This window comes from Rhinolophus sinicus, chromosome 18, assembly GCF_057876585.1.
Source record: "Rhinolophus sinicus isolate RSI-liver-muscle chromosome 18, RSI-T2T, whole genome shotgun sequence".
In the NCBI taxonomy this organism is placed as follows: Eukaryota; Metazoa; Chordata; class Mammalia; order Chiroptera; family Rhinolophidae; genus Rhinolophus; species Rhinolophus sinicus.
Genome location: NC_142518.1, coordinates 74,018,230 through 74,044,222, shown reverse-complemented (window position 1 = coordinate 74,044,222; position 25,993 = coordinate 74,018,230). Strand labels below are relative to the sequence as shown.

At 35.1% G+C, this 25,993-nt stretch overlaps 1 protein-coding gene across 3 annotated transcripts in view; it reads right to left on the bottom strand.

The window, feature by feature from the left end:
* COL4A5 (collagen type IV alpha 5 chain) overlaps positions 1-25,993 on the bottom strand; it is a 307,204-nt gene that overhangs the window by 112,481 nt on the left and 168,730 nt on the right. For all 3 annotated transcript variants that reach the window (XM_074323263.2, XM_074323259.2, XM_074323260.2), the window contains 12 exons: positions 24,760-24,822; positions 22,863-22,898; positions 22,733-22,774; positions 22,481-22,573; positions 21,228-21,281; positions 21,077-21,133; positions 20,766-20,810; positions 19,092-19,145; positions 17,467-17,508; positions 14,964-15,096; positions 10,193-10,366; positions 9,763-9,846 (listed from right to left, as the gene is read on the bottom strand). In XM_074323263.2, the coding sequence (XP_074179364.1) occupies positions 9,763-9,846; positions 10,193-10,366; positions 14,964-15,096; positions 17,467-17,508; positions 19,092-19,145; positions 20,766-20,810; positions 21,077-21,133; positions 21,228-21,281; positions 22,481-22,573; positions 22,733-22,774; positions 22,863-22,898; positions 24,760-24,822 (877 nt within the window). The remainder of the gene's footprint in view (positions 1-9,762; positions 9,847-10,192; positions 10,367-14,963; positions 15,097-17,466; positions 17,509-19,091; positions 19,146-20,765; positions 20,811-21,076; positions 21,134-21,227; positions 21,282-22,480; positions 22,574-22,732; positions 22,775-22,862; positions 22,899-24,759; positions 24,823-25,993) is intronic.

Here is a 25,993-nt window from a genome sequence, read left to right as displayed (position 1 = left end):
CTAGTGTACATGGAACATTCTCAAGGATAGACCATATATTGGGACATAAAATCAGCCTCAGCAAATTTAAGAACATTGAAATCATAGCAAGCCTATTCTCTGATCACAAGCCTTTAAAATTGGATATTGACTGCAAAAAGAAAGCAGGAAAAAACACAAATACATGGAGATTAAACAACATAATTTTAAAGAACGACTGGGTCAAAGAAGAAATTAGAGGAGAGATCAAAAGTTACATAGAAACAAATGACAATGAAAATACATCCTACAAAAATTTTGGAATGCAGCGAAAGCAGTTTTAAGAGGGAAATTTGTATCATTACAGGCCTAACTCAAGAAACAAGAAAAATCACAAGTAAATAACCTCATGTTACACCTTAAAGAACTAGAAAAAGAAGAACAAGCCAAACCAAAGGTCAGCAGAAGAAAGGAAATAACAAATTTCAGAGCAGAACTACAGAAATAGAGAACCAAAGTCAATAACCTAGAAGAAATGGACAAGTTCTTAGAAATATATAGCCTTCCTACGCTGAACCATGAAGAACTGGAAAATCTAAACAGACTGATCACCAGTAACGAAATTAAATCAGTCATCCAAAGCCTTCCCAAAAGCAAAAATCCGGGACCAGAAGGCTTCACTAGTGAATTCTACCAAACCTTCAAAGAGGATCTAATACCAATCCTGCTCAAACTCTTCCAAAAATTTGAAGAAGAGACAGTACTCCCTAACTCATTTTATGAGGCCAAAATTACCCTGACACCAAAACCTGGTAAGGACAACACAAAATAAGAAAACCACAGACCAATATCTCTGATGAATACCGATGCAAAAATCCTAAACAAAATTTTAGAAAATTGGATACATTAGAAAGATTATACATCACGATCAAGTGGGGTTCATTCCAGGGGCACAATGATGGTTCAACATACACAAATCCATCAATGTGATATATCACATAAACGAAATAAAAGAAAAAAGATCATATAATTTTATCAATAGATGCAGAAACAGTATTTGAGCAGATCAGATACAACATGGATTTATGATTAAAACACTTAATAAAATGTGTATAGAAGGAAAGTACCTCAATATAATAAAGATTGTATATGACGAGCCCTCAGCTAATATCACATTTAATGGTGAAAAACGAAAGCCCTTTGCTCTAAATTCAGGAACACAACAGGGCTGTCCCCTATCACCTCTGCTTTTCAACATAGTGTTGGAAGTCCTTGCCAGAGCATTCAGGCAAGAGAAAGAAATAAAAGGCATCCAAATTGGGAATGAAGAAGTTAAATTGTCACTTTTTGCAGACGACATGATCCTTTATATAGAAAACCCAAAAGAGTCCACCATAAAACTATTAGAAACAATGAAAAAATACAGTAAAGTTGATGGATACAAAATCAATGTACAAAAATCGATTGCAGCCCTATATACTAACAATGAATTTTCAGAAAAAGAAATGAAAAAAAAATTCCTTTTGCAACTGCAAGAAAAATGAAACACCTAGGAATAAACTTAACAAAGGATGTGAAGGACCAGTGAACTGAAAACTGTAAGGCATTTTTAAAAGAAACTGAAGAAGACACAAAGAAATGGAAAGACATTCTGTGCTCAAGGATTTGAAGACTCAACATAGTTAAAACAGCTGTATTATCCAAAGCAATATGCAGATTTAATGCAATACCCATCAAAATCCCAATGGCATTTTAAAAAGAAATCGAACAAAAAAATCTTTAGATTTGTATGGAATCACAAAAGACCTTGAATAACCAAACTAATCCTTAAGAATGAAGAACAGGGCTGGTGGTATCATCCTCCTTGACTTTAGCTTGTACTACAGGGCAATAATAATCAAAATAGCATGGTATTGGCAGAAAAACAGACACATAGACCAATGGAATAGAACTGAAATCCCAGAAATACACCCACATAAATTTGAACAGATAATTTTTGACAAAGGAGCCAAAAATATACAATGGAGAAAAGAAAGCCTCTTCAATAAATGCCGCTGGGAAAATTGGAAAGCCACATGCAAAAGATTGAAACTTAAACTGCTATCTGTCACCATGTACCAAAATTAACTCAAAATAGACTAAAGTCCTAAACATAAAACCTGAAACAATAAATTGTATATAAGAAAGCATAGGTGCTAAACTTGTAAACCTTGGGTTCAAAGAGGGTTTTATTTTTTTTTACCTCAAAGGTAAGGGAAGTAAAAGCAAAAATAAATGAATGGGACTACATCAAACTAAGAAAAGCTTGTGCACAGCAAAAGAAACTATCAACAGAACAAAGAGACAACCAACCGAATGGCAAAGATATTCATGAAGAACACCTCCAATGAAGGGCTAATATCTAAAATACATAAAGAATTCATATAGCTCAACAATTAAACAATAAAAAAATCCAATTAAGAAATGTGCAGAGGATCGGAACAGACAATTCTCCTAAGAAGATATACAAATGGTCAACAGATATATGAAAAAATGTTCAACATCACTAATCATCAGAGAAATGCAAATAAAAAACCACAATGAGTTATCACCTCACCCCATTCAGCATGGCTGTCATCAACAAGACAAATAATAACAAGTGTTGGAGAGGCTGTGGAGAAAAAGGATCCCTCATACACTGTTGGTGGGAATGCAGACTAGTGCAGCCGCTATGGAAGGCAGTGTGGAGGTTCCTCAAAAAATTACGAATAGAATTACCATATGACCCAGCAATCCCTCTCCTGGGTATCTACTCAAGAAATCTGAAAACATTTATCCGTAAAGATACATGTGCTCCAATGTTCATTGCAGCATTATTCATGGTGGCCAAGACATGGAAACAACCGAAGTGTCCTTTGATAGATGATTGGGTAGGAAGGTGTGGTAAATATATATAATGGAACACTAGTCTGCCATAAAAAAGATAAAATACTGCCATTTACAATACATGGATGGATCTTGTGATTATTACGCTAAGTGAAATAAATCAGACAGAAAAAGTATAGAACCATGTGACTTCACTCATACGTGGGATATAAAACTGAAAGCAACAAAAGAACAGGGCAAACAAAGAAATAAAACCTCAGACATAGACAATAGTTTAGTAGTTACCAGATGGTAAGTGGGAGGAGGGGTAGTAGACTAGGGAAAAGGGGGTCAAAAATGGTGATGTATTATAGAAATGTACACTTGAAACCTATATAATTTTACTAACCAATGTCACCCCAATAAATTTAATAACAAATGTGAAAGGGAAAATTGTAAAATTTCTAGAAGAAAACAGAAGAATACTGTCAGGTCCTTGGGGTAAACAAATATTCTACAACAGGACAGAAACAGCACTAACAATACAAGACAGCATTAATAATTGGATTTTTTTTACATTAATAATTTCTATTCAAGGAAAGAGGAGTAAAAAAGCAAGTCACAGAATGGGAGAAGATAGCTGTGATGCACTTATCCAACAACCCAATTTAAAAGAGGAAAAAACAACAACACTTAACAAGGAGAATATACATAATATAAGGAATGAGGCAAAGCATCAATAAATCATCAGGAAAATGAAAATTAAAAGCACTTTGAAAAATGGTTCAGTGATATCTATGGGAACAAAACCTACACCTATCCTATCACCCAGCAATTCCATTCCCAGGCATATACACAACAGAAAAGAATGCTCGTGTCCTATAAAAAGTATATGTATATAAGAATGTTCATAGCAGCTTTATTTATAATAGGCACAGACCAAATGTCTGTTATCATTGGAATATTTAGGTTTACAAGGTCTGCCAATTAATTTTGCGAACTTGTTGCAACGATGTTGCTAACCTTTTTTTTATATTAAAGTGATTATTCATTATGGATTTGTAACAATTGGACAAACAGTTAATCAAGTTTACCATTTAGAAGTGCTGAAAAGGCTGCCTGCAAAAGACGAAAACAACCTGAACTTTTTGCCAACAATTCATGGCTCTTGCATCATGACAATGCACCAGCTCACATGGCATTGTCTGTGAGGTTTTTAGCCAGTAAACAAATAACTGTGTTGGAACACCCTCCCTACTCACCTGATCTGGCCCCCAATGACTTCCTTCTTTACATGAAGATAAAGGAAATATTGAAAGGAAGACATTTTGATGACATTCAGGACATCAAGGGTAATATGATGACAGCTCTGATGGCCATTCCAGAAAGAGTTCCAAAATTGCTCTGAAGGGTGGACTAGGTGCTGGCATCTGTGCATAGCTTCCCAAGGGGAGTACTTCTAAGGTGACTGGAGTGATATTCAGCAATGAAGTATGTAGCCATTTATCTAGGATGAGTTCGCGCACTTAATTGTCACACCTTCGCATTTGTACAATGGACTACCAAAGAGCAGTGAAAAAAGAAACTACTACAAACAAAAACAAGTATATATTGCATAGATATAATATCGAACAAAAGAAACCAGACACAAAAGAACCTATACTGTATGGTTTCATTTATACAAAGTTCAAGATTAAGAAAACTAATGTATGATAGAGGATAAAATAGTGATTACCTTTTAGAGTGCTGACTAGAGGGCAGGAGAGTCTTCAAGAGTACTGGAAAAAGTTCTACATATTGATTTAGGTGGTAGTTAAACAGGACTGTGTGTATATAAATACGTGTGTGTGTGTGTGTGTGTGTGTGTGTGTGTAATGTTCCAAGGAGGGATGAAGAGAAACAGGATATGTAATGTACTGAAAACGAAGAGAGGAAAGTGATTAAAGAATGGAAAAATCAAGTAAAAGGACAGAGACTTGACATTTGGATTAGCAATGTATAGGCTGCTGGTGACTTTGACAAAAGTAGCATCTATTGAGTGGTGTGGCGGGGAGGAGTAAAATCCTTATTGGAGTATGTTTAAGAGAAAATGAGAGGAGAGTATCTAGAGACAGTGACTAGAAGATTCTTGAGGTGTTCTACTGTATGTGGGAGCAGAGGAATAGAGCAGTATCTGGCAAGAGAAGTGGAATTATTATAAAGTGTTTTTTAGACAGGTAAAAAAAAAGCATATCTGTATGTTGCTGGGAATGATGCTGTAAAGCAAAAAATTGATGACGTGGGAAATGCAAGAATTCATAGAACAAAATCCCTGGGGAGACAACAGGGAATGGAATCTATTGTACAAGTAGAGGACTTGGCTTTAGATAGGTGTATTAACAATGATAGGCAGGATGGCAGAATATATGAGCATAGATGCAAGTAGGTGCGTAAATGTCATGGTGGCAATCTATGAAAGTTCTCTTGTTACTGCTTCAATTGGTCAGTGAAGGAGGAAGCAAACTCAGAATTTTAAAATGAGAATGGAACATCTCTGGTCAAGATGGTGGAGTAGGTAAATACAGTGCTTGCCTAATTTCACGACCACATCAAAATTACAACTAAACTAAAGAACAACCATCATTGAGAATCACCTGAAATCTAGCTTAACAGAAGTCCTATAACTAAGAACAAGCAGTAGAAGCTACTTCCAGACTGGTGGGATATGCAGAATGGGGCTGGTCCCATACCCATGTATGGCAGTTAAAAACAGAGAGGGATATCATGGCTCCGGAAGTACCCCCTGTGGAAGAAGACGTATCAGCCCTATACCAGGCTCCTTAGCCCATGGTTCCAGTGTTTGGGAGAGAAGTCGCCATAACTTCTGGCTGTGAAAATCAGCAGAGATCATGGCTGAGTGAGACAGAGGGTGGCTAGAGTCCCATGCAATCCTCTTAAAGGGCACATGCATGGACTTGCTTGCTGACAGACTCACTCACTCTGAGCTCCAGAGCTGGGGCAGCAGCTCGAATACGAACAAGAAATAAATTGTCTAGCTCCAGGGCAAGGGCTGGAGGGGCATCTTTCTCCCAGAGAGAAGTGCTGGCAGAATCCATTGTTTCTTTGTCGAGCTCTCCCCGCTCTCAGCCTGCAGAGGCAGGCAGTTGCCATATCTGAGTTTCCATCAACTTAGCTAACATCATTCATCTGTCCTGCCCTGGGAATTCCCTGAGACCCCACCACACCCAACTTTTGGTCCACCCAAGCCATTTCCAGTGGCTTTTCCATATAAACTGCCTGTCTTGGCTCATGCTGTGGACTTTGCTAAAGTCTCTCATAGGCTCACAAAACCCAAACAAGCAGCATCTGGTTTTGGTGTGTCTTATATCTCTTGCTGAGTAGCACCAAGCCTGGCACTAGCGGAAGCTGAACTGGGTTACTGGCTTGGCCTCTCAAGGCAACTTCAAGCCCAGCAGGGGTGGCGGCCAGCTGTGCATTGCTTTGTGGCTCACGTCAGGTGCCCTGCGCAGCGTACAGGCTGTAGCTGAACTTGGCCTGCTGCGGGATCATTTGCGGAAGGCCCCTGGGCTGCCCTGCCTGGTGGCTAACTTCAGATTGATCCAGGGTATCACCCAACCACCTGATAGGACTAAAAACCCAAAAGGCAGACTGGGCAGGCACCAGAGCCTTACTAAAGCAAATCCTGCTCCATAGGGACAGTGCCTGCACAACAGGTCCTCCACTGTCGTCATGGTCAGTACTCACAACCAATCAGCCTGAGGGCCAACCCTCCCACTGATGTGCAAACAACCAAAGCTCAATTACAACAGGAGGGCACACAAAACCCACACAAGGCACACAGCTGGAGCCTCAGCTCAAGTGACCATAGACACGGTGCCACTTGGTCCCATAGGACACCTACTATATAAGGCCACTCTACTGAGACCAGGAGACATATCAGCCATACCTAATATATAGAAACAAACAGGGAGGCAGTGAAAATGGGGAGACAAATAAATACATCCCAAATAGAACAGAACAAAGCTCTAGAAAAAGAACTAAACAAAAATGGATACAAGCAATCTACCAGATGCAGACTGGTTTTAAGGATGCTCAGTGATTTCAGGGAGAACTTCAACAAAGAGATAGGAAACATAAAAACGGTAATAAAAGCATAAAAAAGAACCAGTCAGAAATAAAGTATATAATAAATGAAATGAATAATACATTAGAGGGAATCAACAGATTAGATGAAGCAAAGGATTGAATCAGATTTGAAAGAGAAGAGAGAAGAAAACACCCAATCAAAATGGCACAAAGGAAAAAGAATAAAAAAAAAATGAGGATAGTTTAAGGGGACTCTGGGACAACATCAAGTGTAACAACGTTTGCTTCATAGGGGTACCAGAAGGAGAAGAGAAAGGGCAAGGATTTGTAAACCTATTTAAAGAAATGACAGAAAACTCCCTAACCTGGCAAAGGAAACAGATATACAAGCCCAGGAAGTGCAGAGTCCCAAACAAGATGAACCCAAAGATGCCCATACCAAGACACATCATAATTACACCAAACATTAAAGACAAAAAGAGAATCTGTTTTCAGATTTTTTCAGATTTTTTGGGTAGATACCCAGGAGAGGGATTGTTGGGTCACATGGTAATTCTATTCGTAATTTTTTGAGGAACCTCCACACTGCCTTCCATAACGGCTGCACCAGTCTGCATTCCCACCAACAGTGTATGAGGGTTCCTTTTTCTCCACAGCCTCTCCAACACTTGTTACTGTTTCTCTTGTTGATGATAGCCATTCTGACTGGGGTAATTTTACTAACAATTGTCACACCAATAAATTAAAAAGAGAGAGAGAGAGAGAGAGAGAATCTGAGAAGCAGCAAGAGAAAAGCAGCTAGTTAACTACAAGGGAGCTCTCATAAAACTGTCAGCTGATTTCTCAACAGAAACTTTACAGGCCAGAAGGCATGGGGAGGAAATATTCAAAGTGATGAAAAGCAAGGACCTACAACAAAGATTACTCTACCTAGCAAAGCTGTGGTTTAGAATTGAAAGGAGTTCATCACCAGCAAACCAGTATTACAATTTTTACAGGAAGATCAAGACCAAACAAAAGATAAAAAATATAAATGATAAAAAAATGGCAATAACTATGTATCTATCAACAATTACATTAAATGTAAATGGATTAAATATTAAAAGATAGCATGGTTCAATGGATAAGAAAACAAAACCCTTACATATGCTGCTGACAAGAGACTCACTTCAGATTGAAAGACACACACGGACTGAAAGTAAAGAGATAGATAAAGGTATTTCATGAATATGGAAATGAAAAAACAAAACAGCTGAGTTAGCAATACTTATACCAGAAAAAACAGACTTTAAAACAAAGTCTATAACAAGAGATAAAGAAGGATCCAGTAATCCCACTTCTGGATATTTATCCCAAAACACTGCTTTGAAGGGACTTGTGTGTCCATATGTTCATTGCAGCATTGTTTACAATGGCCAAGAATTGGAGGCATCCTTGGTGTCTGTGGATGGATGAATGGATTAAAGAGGAGGTGGTAAATATATACAGTGGAATACTGCTCAGCCAGGGAAGGGAATGGTTCTTGCTACCTGAGGTGGCATGGATGGACCTGGAGGGTAGTGTGCTGAGTGGAGTATGTGAGACAGAGAAAGACTGATGCAATGTGATTTCACTTATATGTGGAATCTAAGCACAAAATTAACAAACAAAACAAAAACAAACTCATAGATACAAAGAACACATTGATGGTTGCCAGATGGGAGGGGCATTAGGGAGTGGGTAAAAATAGGGAAGGGATTAAGAAGTACAGATTGGTTATTACAAAATAGTCATGGGGATGTAGGCTCTAGCACAAGGAATATGGTCGATAATACTGTAATAACTATATATGGTGTCAGACGGGTACTAGATTTCTCGGGATGATAGATGTGAAGGGGATTGGGGGCAGGGTGAAAAAGATAAAGGCACCAAGAAGTACAAATTATAGTTACAAAATAGTCATGGGGATGTAAAGTAAAGCATAGAGAATATAGTTAATAATATGGTAATAACTATAGATAGTGCCAGGTGCATACTAGACTAGTCAGGGGGATCACTTCTTACATTATATAAATGTCTAACCACTATGCTGTACACCTGAAATTAATATAAAATAATATTGAATGTCAACTGTAATTGAAAAATTTTAAAAAGGGGGAAAGGTGAAGGGGAAAAAGAGGTCCAAATTTCCAGGTATAAAACATAAATAAGTCATGGGAATGTAATATACAACATGGGGGATATAGTCAAAAATATTGTGATAGCATGGCACGGTGTTAGATGGTTGCTGGACTTATCATGGTGAACACTTCTTTTGGTATATAAATGTTGAATAACTGTGGTGTTCACCTGAAAATAATATTTTGTATGATGACTATGTTGTAATAAAAAAATCTTAAAAATAAAATAAAATGAGAATGGAAGAAGAGGTATAAGAAGAATGAAGAGAGAAGAGTAGGTACAGGCTCAGAAGAGATGGTAATTTGGAATAACCAGGGCTATCTTTTTGTTCCAGGTTGAGTACAACGAGGGAGTGGAGAGTAAAAGAGTGAAGGGTTTATGCATGGGATTGATTACAATGATTAATCATTGAATTTAAGCTAGGTTAACAGGGAAGAAAAAACACCAAAAGGTTGAGGGATATTCAAAGTTAGTAGGTTTCATTGAGGTTAAAGAAATGTTAGAGTTAGGTTATTAGAGATAGTTAGCTAAAAAGATAGTAGACAGTGGTCAGAAAATGGGACTCATGAAATCAAGATTATGGAAGTGTGCCCTATTGATAATGAAATGGTCTTGGGGTATTACCATGGTAGTGAGTGGCTGAGGTAGGGTGGAGGATATAGGGAATTTTGCTAATGATTTGAAATAATGAAGGAATAAATATGGGGATCAAACCTTTTACTCCTTGTTCTCCTTGGAGTCCTCTATCACCTGGAGATCCTGGAGGGCCTGGAGGGCCTGCTTCACATATGTCACCACCTGAGATAACATTAAAAAAACGATAGCAAGCTAATTGCTGTGAAATAGCCAGAAGACTAAAAAAAAAAAAAAAGGAAGCCTGACAGGCTAGAAAAAAAAGAACTATTTCAGTTACATCTCTGCAGTAATACAACTACCTATAAGGAAAAGGAAGATATAATGCTGGTGAGAATTGGAAGAGCAAATTTAAATATCGAAGAACCACCAAATATCAAAAATAGTAGCCACAGTAGAAACTCTTTGATATCAGAAACACAAAGAATGATGTCAACCTTCAGTTAGATTCACTTATAAATGAAAACAAAATAAAAACAATGGAATTTAACAGGACAAAAGTATAGCTTACTAGGAGGGATGTAAGGGCCTGGAGGGCCAGGAGGCCCTGGAAGGCCAGGAGACCCCGGCTGTCCATCAAGTCCAGGAGATCCGGGAATGGAAATTCCAGGTGGACCTTCATCACCTTTTTGGCCCCTTTCTCCAGGAAAACCAGGGGGGCCAGGAGGACCCATAAATGCAGTCCCTAAGATAAAAAAAAATACCCATTAATCAAAAGTGATCTTATTTTAGAGATATTACTTCGGTTCTCAACAAGACATTAAGTATTGGTAAGATCTCCCTTTAATGTATAATGCCAATTATGTTCTTACTGTTTTCTGTGAAAATCAACATCTGGAAAAAGGATAAAAATTTTCAAATACTGTAAGTACCAGTCTGTGTAAGAAAGAATAATTAAAGGTAGCTTTACTACTTTTGAAAATATACTAATAACTCTCTACCCATCCTTTTTTGATACTATGATCTTTTAATCTCAGGAATACTAGAAAGCCTTTAGCAAGGGAAAAACAGGGATTTCAAAGTTTCCATGTCTCTGTTTCTGGACAGTCTTCTGTCCCACTATCTATTCCTGCACCATTAACACACTTTTTCATTACTACAGCTTTATAATCTTTTCAAAACTGGTAAGGAAAATATACCCACCTTTGGTCTTTTTAAAAATCATCTTCACTACACTTACAAATTTATTGGTCTAAATGAATTTTAGAATCAGCTTGTTAGTTTCATTAAAAAGAAAATCACTAGAATTTTCAATTAGATTAATTTGAATTTAAAGATTAAATTTTGGTAGAATTGCCTGTTTATAATATTGAGTTCTTACATTAAGTAATAATTAAGTGTATCTCTCCATTTATTTATTCATTTATATTTAATATTTTATAAAATTCTGCAAAGAGGTCTTATACATCTTGTGTTGGGTTTATTCATGGGTTAATGGGATTACTATTGTGAATTTTATTGCTATTACTATTGTTAACTGGATTTTTTCTCTTATATGTTTAATTCTTTATTGCTGGTGTAGAAGGCAAATTATTTAAGTATGCAACTCATATCTGGCCGCCTTGCAAACATTCTAAGTTCTAGTAATTTGCCACTTGATTATTTTAGGCTTTCTGAGTAGGTAAATGTATGGGTTGTGGATAACCAAAAATTTGTGGTGTTTTTTATATATTTTTTCCATCCTTACACCTCTTTTTTCTTCCAGATTTAGTGCATAGACTGTGATCACCAGTATAAGGACAAACAGTATTGGTGACTCTGAGTATCTTTATTGTATTTTTGACTTGAATGAGAATGCTCCTGGTGTTTCACCACAAAGTATGATATTTCCTCTACAGTCCTGTACTTCATGTATCAAATAGTTTCATCAAGTGAAGGTAGTTGCCTTTTAATCTTAAAGATTTTTTTCCTGTTAAAATGAATGGATACTGAATTGTATTGACTGTTGTCTCTCCACCTATTGGCTTTTCTCTTTTAATCTGTCAATGTAGTTCATTACAGTAATGTTGAACTATCCATACAACGTTAGGGTAAAAACTACTTGGTCATAATATACTACTTAAAATATGTCTAGATTGATTTGATAATATTTTATTTAGTATTGTTGCTTCTATGTTTATAAGCGAGATGGAATTATAGTTATTTCTAGTGTTATCTCCTTGGTGGTTTGGTATCAATGCTATTAAATTGAATTTCCTGGGTTTTTTTAAATGCTGTGAAATAGCATGTAAAATGTGAGGATTATATGCTTAACAACTTGGTAGGATTCATCCACAAAATTCTATAAAACCACCCATAAAACCAATGTTTTCATAGAGATCTGTATCATTTCAAAATCTTCTATGATAATTTATCTACTTCGGTTTCCTCCTTTCTCAGGACAGTTTTAGTAATTTATATTTTTCTGCTTTATGAGAAATGTGTATTTCATCTAGAATTTCAAATATAGTTTTACAGATGTCTTGTAATTTAAAATTTAAATTATATTTATGGCAATAAGCTTTTTTCTTTACTGATTTTATTTGTGCCTTCTCTTGCCTTTATCTTGAACGTATTTTTATTTTGACTTTTATCAAGTTTTTCCTTTTATTTTGTTTGCACTTGATTTCTTTCCTTTTTTTTTCCAACTTAGCTCATTTATTTTTAGTATCTCTAATTTTGTGATAAATTAAGGGTACCTCTTTGGCTATATTTAATAAAGTTTGATATGAAGTTGTTTAGCATTCAGTAGGTTCCCATTTCCATTTCTACTTCCTGTTTATCTCTAGAGTTATTTATAAATGTGCATTTTAATATACAAATGTAAAGATATTTGGTGCTTTCTGTTGTTAATTTCTAACTTTATTTCAGTGTGGTCACAGATTATGACTTACATGTAATTAAAAATTTTTTTTTGATCTAATTTAGTCAATTTCTATAAAAGTTTCATGTATGAAAAGAATGTATATTCTCTGCTGCAAATAGGTTGTTGCTCTCCCCCATTCTACAGTTTTATTATGTTGTTCAAATCATTTAAATCCTTATTTATTTTTCACCTACTTGACATGTTAGGGATCTGATTATTTATCTTTTGTAGTTTATCAGTTTTCACTTTATATATTTAAAGTCATATTGTCAGATGCATAAAATTTCAAGATTTTTATATTATTGTGGTACAGTTTGTCTATTCATATGAAGTGCCTCTGTCCCTTTAATGCATTTTTTGCACTGAATTCTATTTCATACTATACTTCACACTAATTTCTAAACCAGCTTTCTTTTTGATAGCAGTTGCCTAACATCTTTCCATTGCTTTATTTTCAAATTTGCTATGTCCTTTTACTTCAGATATGACTATTATTATGTACAGTATATAAATGTTTTTATTCCAATTTTATTTTAGTTTTTCTCTTTTAATCAGTCTTTTCAAATGTATTGGAGTTATTGATGTATTTTTAACTTCTTGTCATCACATATTTTATTTTCTATTTACCCAGGTTTATTAATGTCTATTTTATCCCAATCTTAACTTGTATTATGTAGATCAAAATTTGAGGTCATTTTTCCCCCTTAACTGATGTGTAAGTCATGCATTTTATTTCCATTCTTCTCTAGTGGTTACTGCTAAAATTTTAAGCTATGCATGTAGACATGTATTTTCTAAAAACTTACAGAGTTAATAATATTTATATTCTTGCCCTCTAACAAGACCAAAAAAACCTTATCATTGACTTCCCCCATTCTCTGCACCACCACATCCAATGTTAATAATGTGAACAATTATATTTCCATCTTGTTACTTAAAATACCTCTGCTATTTTTTTATGATTAATAGTTATTCTAGACTTAATAGACTTTACTAATATCTTTCCTAACCACTGGTTCTTGTGTCACATCCACCCCCACCCCAATATCATCCTGAATTCATTTCCTTCTTCCTGGATTAAAACCTCCAGTGACTATTTCACAGAAGTTCTGGAGGTGGTGAACTTTCTAAGTATCCTACATTTACACTAGGATGATAGTTTGAGGTAATATGGAATCCCCAATTCATAGTTATTTTTCCTTATCACTTTGAAAATGTGCTACATTATCTTCTTCTAACTCTCATTGCTTTGTACATGATCTTTGCTCTCAGACAAGTTTTAAGTTTCTTTTTATCCTTAAATTCTAAAATATCCCTACAACGTGTCTAGTTATGTATTGTTGTATTATTATTATTTTACTCTTGCTTAATAATCCACATGCCTTTTCACAGGGACTTGTGTCTTTTTTTAATATATACAAGTTCTCAGTCATTAATTTTTCAAATATTGCCTCTTGTTCCATTCTCCTCTCTTTGAATTCCTTCATGGTGTATTTTGGAACTTCAAGATTCATCCTTTATGTCTTTTAACTTTTCTTTCATACTATCTAACTCTTTAACTTTTTTGCTGCATCCTGAGAGAATTCCTTATCTCAATTTTCCAGGCACAGTATGTGTTTAGTCCACTATCCTGAAATTAGAAATCTGAAGTGCATACTTAGTTAGAACAAAAATGGAACCTCATTTATTATCTATCTTTCTTTTTCAGAGGATCATTGAGTGCCACTAATCTCATCATGTTAATTTTTCATTAGCCAAATATTTTAAAAAGGAAAGGAACCATAACTTATTAAACATGTATGTGCCAGGTACTGTCATCAGATGCTTTTTCAAATTTTACATAAATCCATACTATCACCTCATTTCAGAGAACACCCAAATAAATATGTTAGACCAGGGCAGTGCCAAATTAATGGCCAAAATTAGAAGTGCTCTACTATACTGTGTATCTTCAACAAGGGAATGATATAAAACTCAGTATTGAGCCCTAAGCATTTATTTCACAGCAAAACCACCATGGAGATTTCTAGGTAGATGTTTCTAGAATTCTAAGTGGATAGTGCTGTTTATTATTTTTATACAGGAAATCTTACAAAACTAAGTATTATTAGAACAGCACTCGCTTCCATAACAGTATGAAAAGTACAATGAATAATTTTTGAATCAAAGAAATGTTTGCTGTGATTAATAATAAAAAGTAGAAATAGGATTTTTAAAGTAAAAGGGTATTATTCAAATGATTTGACTTTTTTTTTTTTAAGTACAGTGAGGAATTTGTTGAGAAAGGCTATAGTAAGAGTTGAGAAGTTTCCATTGAAAAAAATACTCATGTCTTCTACTACCTGCCATGTTCACCCTGGAACTAATATGATAATATTGTATATGTGGATTAGTAAAGATGCTATAAACACAAGGACATTAGCACAATCCCTTTTACCTGGAGGTCCAGGAAGGCCAGGTAGACCCTGTAGTCCAGGAAATCCTCGCTCTCCTTTTTCTCCAGGCAAGCCAGGTAACCCAATGTTTCCTTTTTCTCCTACTGTTACACCAGTCCCAGGCCTAGGAATTACCTTTATTATAAAAGAATATAATAAAGGAACTCAAAGAGGAAGAATCTTGTTCTCCTGAAAATAACCTAGCAGTTATATATTATTGCAATGCCATCCTTTTCACAAAATGTTCAGAGGCAAAATCATTAAGACTACTGCATAGATTATGAATCACATTCTAGATCACGCCTATCCTTTAACTGATTAGAAAATTTCCAATACCAGTATTAATATTACCACTCTCCTGAGCTCCAGGATTACAGAGCTATAATTATTTTAGATATATCTTATCTTATAATTCACATTCAATTCACACCAATCACCTAGGCCTGATCATTCTTTGCTGAAAATGACTCTATTTGCTCTCTTCTTTTCTATTACTACAGCTACTATCCTCACCTCACACTTGGACTAACAGAAGCAGCTCTGAATTTGTCCCCTTGAATCTAATTTTACTACTAGGATATGCTTTCTCAAAAACCAATTTTTCTGTGTTTAAGGACTCAAAATTGTTCACTACTTTCTACTACCATATTTCCCCCAAAATAAGACCTAGCCAGACAATCAGCTCTAATGCATCTTTTGGAGCAAAAATGAATATAAGACACAGCATTATATTATACCCAGTATTATATTACATTACATTAATTATATTATACCCAGTCATATTGTATTATTATGTTATGTTATATTATATTATATTATATTATATTATATTATATTATATTATATTATATCATGACCTGGTCTTATATTATAGTAAAATAAGACTGGGTCTTATATCAATTGTTGCTCCAAAAGATGCATTAGAGCTGATTGTCCGGCTAGGTCTTATTTTTGGGGAAACATGGTATGTCTGATGCTACTTTTATCCCTGGACTCTGTCAGGTAACTTCTCACATCTAATACCTCTCTCACCCTTTTCATCTCCTGTTATTTCTAGCAATGAATTTTTAGGAGAGTGTGGTCTATCTGATTATAACAACTTCATGCATCTTGCACATTCTTGCTTGTTTTGAATATACCATTTCAAACATCAATAATGCCTCCTCCAAACTTTCCCTTTATCAACCCACATTAATTTCTTATTCTAGAGAGAGAGAGAGAGAGAGAGAGAGAGAGAGAGAGAGAGAGAGAGAGAGAGAACTGATGTCTTCTGGGAAAGCTTTATTGACTAAAATCAACAAACTAATCATTCCTTTTCTCTCTGTCTTCTTAGAATCTCAGAGCCTAAAGGATTTCATACTAAATAATCTAAATATAAAGCAATTAATCTCATAGAGCTATAAAGGTAAATAAGCTTTAGATTCAAGAAACTGTTAGTCTAAGGTACAAATCAACACCTACTGGCAAAGTGTGATTTTTTTCATCTATTGTATATATGATATATTCAAACAAAAGAAGGAGACTGAAAGTTTTGGGACCTAGAATCGGGATAGTAGTTAAAAAGGGAAAGTGAGCTGCTGGATAAGAAAGTACTTTCAAAATTTCCATTTCCATTTCTTGTGCTATTCATCAAAATCTTATCATCTCATTTTATAAAGAAATTAATTCTTAGAGAACTAAAATTCTGATTTTAAAATGAAAGTGGATAAAAATTATCTAAGATCTTTTTTAAGTAGATCCTCATTACATTTAGTAATGTACTAAGTATCAATATCTGGGATTCACTATGGACAAAAAGGAATTAATATTTGGACATATAGGTCATGGCACTTGTACCTTGCAGCTTTAATGCAATCTAAAGTCAAGAGTCGTACCAAATTTCAAAGGAAAACCAATCTGTCAAATTGCAGCAATAATATTTTATTCTTTAAGATTAGAAATATATTTGACTTAAATTTTATGGTGAATGCAAACTTGACAGAAAATCTGTAACCCCCCCCCCTCCCCATTATTCTTTCATAGAGCAGTTTCATACATTTGTTATACAGAGCCCCTAGAAGCACACACTCAGGGTCAAAAAGAGGTATGACTCAGACAATCACAAATTTAGAAAACCTATTAAGACCAAATCCATCCGTCTTTCCTCAGCCCTACAGGGGAATGAACCAACAATCCCTAATTCCCCAGCAGTTTCTTTTTTAGAAACTTTGTAAGCAACACTTGCACCACCTGCTGGTTACTTGAGAAATGATTTGGCAATCATGATGCAAAATAACCCAATGTAATTTTGGATCTTAGCTATGGAGAATACACAGGCAGAACGATAGAAAGACTTTGAGGTCAACATCACTGAAGTCTTCAGATGTAAAGACTTTTAAGCCAGTAGAAGGTGATAATGACTTGGAATTTTGTGTTCTACTAGGAAAATTGACAGCGTATATAATTAAGGCACAAAAATGAAAATGCATTAATAAATTTGATAAATGGAGACTAAAAAAAACTTACAAGTCCAGGAGGGCCATTTGGGCCAATGTCACCTTTTTGGCCCTGTTCAAAACAATTTTAAAATCGGTTGGTAAAAATCACATGAAAACATCAATTTCCTCAAAAACATAACACATAACTAAGTTTCATAAAGACCCAGAAATCCATAATAAAATACATTCAAGAAAAATACAACATGAGGTAAATGAAACAGTACTGATCTAAGCATGAGAACGCGTGATGTTTTCTCAGATTTACTAGCTATATGATCTTTACCAATTAAATTATCTTCTCTGTCTTATACATAGACCAGGATTCTAAGGTATTTCTAGCTGCAACATCCATTGATTTTTAAGATTCCTATTTTCTAGGAAACTATAAATATTTTATAAAGAAGATGCTGAATAAAAACAGAAGCAGTTAAAATCATTACATTTCTTTATATTTAGTCATGTTCCTTTTCATAAAACTTGTCAAGGGCATAAATTTAGTCCCATTTCCATTACTGACAGATATATTAGAGCTGATGGACTTAACTATCAACAGGAATAGCTAATAAGTCCTAATTGCTTTTGTGGGTTTGCTGTTAGAATCTAATAGAAAAAAATTCAGACAGCACTATTACCCTTAACCAGTAGCTACAACAGCATGAAGAACATAGTATTCAACTGTTACTCTACTGGCCAAGACCCAAGGATAGATGTCTCTCACACCTCTATTCTCATTCTAGACTTGTTCATAGAAACATTTCATCTATTTATAATCTCCTTTTAGTTCAAGGAGTTACTCTGTCCTATAACTTTACTAAATACTTGAAAAACAATCTTATTCTCTGGGTTTTTATATCTTCCTTTATTCACGCTGTGCCTCTTAAGCCAAGAGATAACTTAGATCTAGTTTACAGATAAACCACCATTAAAATATGTGCCTTCTGGGTCCATTCAAGTTTGTAACACCTTTCCCTCCTTGCCTGCAAAACAAAGCTTTTCAGTTTTGGTTTTCATACAAAGCAGTCAGAGACCAGAAAGAATGGAAAACTAGTTATTTTGTGATCTGCTATAAATAGGGGAATCGTGTGCTTCATACACTCTTTCAAAAGCACTTTTAAAACAGGCAACTGAATAAATGACTTCAGTCAGATTGCATAGCCAAATAAAACAAACAAACAAACAAACAAACAAACAAAAAACAACTAAAAAACCTACAATAAATTAGCCATAGACTTCTAGACAGTAATTGCATAGAGAATGGAAATGTTTAGTAAACACATTCTGAATTCACAGCTATAAGCCTTTTTAGTAGGAGGACCTCACTAAAACAGTGCTAACTCCTCTTTCTGAAGAACAGAAGCTTTGTCGATATATGTTCAAAGTAAAGGCACCAACTTTTCACAATGGAAATGCTGAAATTAAACAATTCTTCATGTACTTCTACTACATGGACTGTGACTTAGGACAATGAGTGAAAATTCAGAGGAAATGGTATAAAAGAAAAAGGGGCAACACCAAAAGATGGCTAAAGAAAGTATGATTTGAATATAAAAGCTAGTTATTTAGAAACTTTTCATTTATAACTCAACCTCAGGAGAGAAAAGGATTATGTTAACTAGAATAAAACCAGCCATTTCAAAGTATTAAAATTCTTACCTTTTCTCCAACCCTTCCTGGTTCACCAGGGTAACCAGGATCACCAGGCAAACCCTTTAAAACATAGAGGACAGAGTGACATCAGCAAATATGGTGGAGTAAAGACCTTCCCAAATTCTCTCCTCCATAAAAGCAATAAGAACACTGGTAAAAATGGCCAGAGTCAACCTTTCCAGAACTCTAGAAATTAAACAAAGATTTGCAGTAATCCAGGAAGCACTTATTGAAAAATAATGGCTGAATCTTGGTAAGAACACAAAGCTTTGAGAATTGAACACAAAGCTTTGTGAAATGAATTGTGGCATTTTAACTTGCTCTATGCCCATCACCCCTCTTCAGCTCCGCAGTAGCCTTGAAAACCAACAACACACAATCTAGGTTAAAAACAGGATCCTGGCAGCAACTGGAAGGGAAAGAACTGGTTTGGAGCTTCTTCAAAGCCCCATTCCCAGAGAAGTGTCATTATTTCACTTGTCTGGTGTTCCCCCAAAAGACCCCACTAGCAAGACTATCTTTGTTTAACCTGACTTGAGTTCTCCCAGTCCAGAGAACAACCTTTCCCTAGGGATATCTGTAAAAAACAATCAAAGGCAAATTGTTGAACATCATGGCTGCCTAAATCATGAAATAAAGACCAATTGTTCCAAAAAAGCCAGGAACTGATGCCCTGAATTTACTTCCTCTTATACCATTTCATATGTTTAAGCCATTTGTGAATCTAGTTTATAAGCTGAGGAACGCCTATTTGGCAAAATTACCTGTAAACCAACATATGTGATTTTTATTACTTCCAACTTCTAGTCTTGTTAAAAATACTCCTTTACCTTCGAAATGCTCTCCAAATGTCAAAGTTTCTATCTGTCTTTGAAAACCTCTTCTAATATCTACTGTGGATACTCTTCAACATTGAGGCTGCTTGAAATAATATTCCTGGACTCACGTTTATATTTTTCCTCTTTTTTGGTAGTAATTAGAATTATATGTCAAAACTTTTACTGAAAAAACCTTATGTTTGTACAAAATTGCAAGTGAATGTTTTTACCAATTTTATTCATAATGGCCCAAACCAGAAACAACCAAAATATCCTTCAATGGGTAAATGGATAAAACAAACCTTGGTACACCCATACGATAAAATACTACTCAGCAACAAAAATGAATGAACTACTGATATGCAGTACAATATATTATGCTATGTAAAATAATCCTGACTCAAAAAGCTATATACAATATGACTCCATTTATATGATAATCTGGAATAGGCAATATTGTAGGATAGAAAACAGATAAATTGTTGCCAGATGCTTTGGGTAGGTGGGGAGGGGATGACTACAAAAAAAGAGTATGAAGGAAATTTTGAAGGTGATGGAACTGTTTTTGATTATGGAGTTGGTTACACAACTGTATACATGTGTCAAAACACACAGAACTGTACACCTATAATGGTTGATTTTACTGTACACAAATTATACCACGATAAATCGGACTTAAAAATCTTACTTAAAAAACAGGAATTTCAAATTCATATTCAAAAGTGAAAGAAAGGGTAATTTCCATTCATTTCAACTAGTTCCAAATCCAAGCGTCTTTGCTATCCTGCTTCTCAATTTTGCCTTTTTCTTTTTCTTTTTTTTTTCTTTTTTTTTTTTTTGGTGGTGAATGGACTTTACTCACCGGAATTCCTGGTTGGCCATTCTCTCCATCTTTACCTGGTTTACCCTATAGGATTCAAATGCAAGAATATAAAATTGTTATTTAGGAAGTATGAGGTTAAAGAATATAATAACCTTTATCCCTGCCTTTGCCTATATTAAGTAGACTTTTTAGACTTCAATATTATAACAAATAAAAAAATACTTTATTCAATTGTGACATTTTGAGGCAATGAAAGTAGGATTAAAGGGGAAAGAATTACAGACACACACCCACACACCCAAACACACATAAAAATTTTTGCAAAGAGTATTAGTAGTCATAACACTTACTCTTTTGCCAGGCTCTCCTTGCTCCCCTTTCTCACCTTTCACACCACCTGGAAGACCCTGTACACACAAAAGTAATTTTAGTAGGTTCATGGAGTACTATGTATCAACATCAACTTACATTAAATGATGCTAAAGAATTTTAGGTACTCACTGGAGGACCACGCATTCCTGGAGGTCCAGGAGGCCCCGGGTCACCAGGAAGTCCCTAGTAGGGGAGAAGAAATACCAATACTTTTAATACTACAGCTAGCTAGGAATGCTTTTAATAAGAAGAACTATAGACTCAAGTAGTATAACCAAAGATAACCAAATGTTTTTTATTCAAAGTTGAAGTCTGCTAGGTAAAATCTTTGCTCACATCTGTTAATTTCTAGTGTAAGTATAAGCCAAGTTTCAATGTAAATAACAAGCTAACATTTAAAAAGAGTGTATTAATGATTTTATTATTATAAAATATTTTATGAAAAGCAAAAGTTTTTAAACTAGGAGATTTGGGGGCTGTATAAGACACATACATTTTGGCAGAGAATTAAATGGCACAATCCATATTAATGGTAACGTTTCAATACCAGTTGTCCTTTATTTTTAACTTTTTTATTAGCATTTAAGTAAAACAACAATGCATGCACTCTTTTAATGGGTGTGCCACTATACTATGAAAGATATTTTTGATCCCCTCATCTACTCTAGTAGAAACAATGTATCAGATAGCTATTTCTAAACACAGCAAGGGATTACAGAGTGACACCATCTTTCTCCTTGCATATCAGTGAAATGTGGAGTACATAGTCATCTAAGACAATGATAATTGACCTTACCTGACCTAATTTTATATGTGAATGCATTATTCATAATAGCCAAACATGGAAATGATCTAAATGTCCATCAACTGATAAATTGATAAACAAAATATGTCATATACACACAAAGGAACAGTATTCAGCCATAAAAAGGAATGAAGTACTGATACATGCTACAACACGGATGAATTTGAAAACATACTAAGTAAAAAAATCCAGGTGCAGAATACCACATATTGTGTGATTTCAAATGTCCAGAATAAGCAAATCTACAGAGACAAAAAGTAGATTAGTGGTTGCCTATGGCTGGAGAGTTTGGAGAGAAATGGAGTGTGACAACTAATAGGAATGGAATTTTGGAGGGGGGTGATGAGAAGGCACTGACATTAAATTGTACTGATGGTTTTACTACTTTGTAAATATACGAAAATGTAATTGTACATTTTAATGGTAAAATTTAAAGATCTTTAAACAATTGATTATCTGAAATCTTTGTTATTTTAAAAATACCTTCACATGTAACCATATTCCAGCTTATGATGCATTTCAATGGAATGCCACTTTCATAGCAAGATGTCCATTGATTTCCTCTCTACATTCTCACCTGATCTCCTTTCTGAAACTCTACATCAATTGGCCTTTTCTGTTCACTGATCTGCCCAGGTGGCCCAGGAGGGCCCTGAAGACCTTGATCACCCTGTTTGCAAGATAAAGTAAGAAAGTGATATTTCATAATTTACACAGAAAACAACATAACATGTAAGGAAAGTCAGTTACAAGAAGCAAAAAGACAAGTTCAAATGACTATAAATGGAGAAGACATGAGGTCGAGTAATCATCTTTTTTCTTTACTCACCTTTTCACCCTTGGGTCCCTGGAAATTTAAGCCCATATTCCCCTGAAGAGAGAGGGTTCAGTTTAAAATCTCATTGACAATAACAAAAAGAATCCACACCGAATAAAGAATATAAAGAAAAAGTAAATACCTTTGGTCCTGGATTCCCTGGTGGACCAGGAGGGCCCTAAGAACAGAAGACACAGAAAAGGAAACAAGTATTATATTAATAAGTTTATTAAAATTATACGGTTTCATAAAAAGTGAGTACTGAAAAGTCCTTCAAAATAATGTTTCCTGTTTTATTTTTCTCATTGATTTTTAGTCAGAGACACACATTTAAAATCATTTAAACAAACTAGATGAACATGGAGACTTCTCATAACAGGATAGAGTGGGTAGGGGAAGAAATGCAAGGATGGATAGAGGCACAGGAGTAGCACCAGTGCCAAAATTCAATACAAAAGTTAATCTCAACTAACATAAACTTTCTCATTCAGAATTATAGGTTAATTTAGGTAACATAAGGCAGTTAATTCTCTAATTCTAAAAAGCATGCGTTTAATTTTTTTATGTGATCTGACTATGTATATGTGAGGATGTTTCAATCTGTTAAAAGTAAAATAGGCATTTGTCTGCCCAAGTGGATCACCTCTTGATCTCACAGGACCTATTTATGGTGGCATTTCTAAGTCTTTGCTTTACCTGTCCAACAGGGTTAATTGAAAGGAAATTCAGAAGTGCAGAATGAATTAGTTATGTGGCCATAGAGTTAAGGAAATTCAAGGTGTAACAATACACCGAGGGTATACCAATACTGTAACAACAGAGTTAGAAAAAAGTGACATGGTCCAGAGTCTCATGTTTTGCAGAACGTCTACAAGTGAAACAAACTAAACAAAAGGGTTTTCTAATCCTTTCCTAAAGATTTCCAGGAAAGCAGAAATTGCAATCTTTTCTGATATATTATTCTAGTATTTACCAAATGTTTCCTTCATTCAATAGAGGACTGATTGTCACAAGCAGAAATGTACACTCTATAAAGTTATAATGAAAATTTTTCACTTAAACATACGGTAGATGAGAGATAGAGTGGCACATGAGAAATTACTTTGACTGAAGTACAATTTCTGTTTTCTTTTAAGAGGGCAACAACAAAGCTCTAAGTCCGAAACATGACTTGAATTAAATCTGAGTACTTCAGGGATAAACATACTTAGAACTTAACAGAGTAAAAAATATGGGTGACCATAAAAGTAGTGAAGTAAGAGAGTGGTTGCACATTCAGGGTCTTTATAAGTTTCCGCTTCTTTCCTGGGATACACAAATTTTTATTCCATTACAAAGTGACTCAGTATCCTCACCAATCCTACTATTTTGTCACAGGCCCCTAAGAAATGAGAGACCATACTTTTTGTGTGAATACCTGTTTTTGTTCCTCTTAAACTAAACAAAAAATTTCAGTTAGAAGAAACTGAAATCTTTCATCAAGTAACTAGAGAACTGCCTTACAAGACTTCATGAGATTGCCAGGAATTGACTTCAACACTGACACATCAAGAGGTAACAAACAGGGGCAGCTGGACAGCTCAGATGGTTAGAGTGCAAGCTCTCAACAAGGTTGCTGGTTCAATTTCCACATGGGATGGTGGGCTGCAACCCCTGCAACTAAAGATTGAAAACAGCAACTGGACTTGGAGGGGAGCTTTGCCCTCCACAGCTAGATTGAAGGACAATGACTTGGAGCTGATGGGCCCCAGAGGGGCACACTGTCTCTCAATATTCCCCCATTAAATAAATAGCTAACAAACAAAATATTTTATTTTAAATCTTTCCTTTTTTGAGCCTAATTTTTTCTATCTATACAACTGAGCTATTACTTAGCATATACTGTTCATGATAACATTGTAAAATTCCCTGTAAATAAGATTACACATTATGAACAATGAAAATGCATTATACTTTTACGCAATGTATATACTATTTATATTCGTGAAAAAAAAATCAAAAGAAAAGAGGGATAAATGAAATTACAGAAGCAAGCTTACCATCAAGCCTGGTGGTCCTGGAGGACCAGTTGGCCCTGGTATACCAGTGGGACCAGCTGGGCCCTGTTATAAAGGAAGTAAAGAAAAGGGTGAGGAAAAAACAACAACAAAAAACTTTCACTGTATTACGCAAAGAACTAAATGGATGAAATTTAAGCTTCAGTGTTGCCAGAATTCTGTTCTACAATTCTGCAGTATTATAACCAGAAATTTAAAATGTATAAGAATAAATGGACTAAATAACTATAAAGAAATTCAACTATGTAGAATACATGCATCTATTATAAAATTTATGTTTTATAGTGGTAAATAACAAAGGCAGGACAAACACCATAAGGAAGTTTTAAAAATAAAGTGTTAAAGATGGGCATTTAAGTGTGGCTTTTATACTAGAACTGGGAAGGGAAAGACTAGTTTCAAGGTGGTTTTTCTAATTTTAAATTAAAAACAAATAAGATTAAAGACAATAAAGGGAGTGAGAATAACTGGGACAAAAGATAACGGAATAATGCAACTGTTGTGGAACACAATTTGGCATCTTAAAAAGTTGAAAATTTGATTGCCCTGAAATCTAGCAATCTATATCTTGGTTAAATCCCAGGTTGTTTTGCAATAAAAAAAAAAAAATCCCCAAAACAACCCACATATTCAATAACCGGAGATTGGAGAAGCAAATTGTAGTATGTTCACATAATGAAATGTTATATGGAAGTAAAACTGAATCAACTACAGCCACATACAATACTATGGATGAATCTTAACATATCAAATAGAAAAATTTGCAGAAAACCACATGCAGATATTATTTTAAAAGCAAAACTAACTATTCTATTGTTTAAAGATATATGCATATGTAATAAAAGTACTTTTAGGAAACAATGACAGGATGGCAGAATAGGAAAATGGGCTCACCTCTTCCCAGGACCACCTTGAAATTACAGCTAAACTACAGAACTACCATCATTGAGAATCATCTGATTCTAACTGAACAGAAGTACTACAATTAAGGATGAAGCCACATTGAGACTGGTAGGAGGGGTGGAGCAGCAGAACAGACTGGACCCACACTCACTTCTGTTGGTTAAAAATCTGGAGGGATATCTTGGCTAGAGAGGTGCCCCGTGAGGAACGAGGGTCCCCAGCCCCACACCAGAATCCCAAGCCAAAATTTCCAGTGCCTGGAAGAGAAGTCCTCATAACTTCTGGCTGTGAAAACCAGCAGAGATTGTGCCTG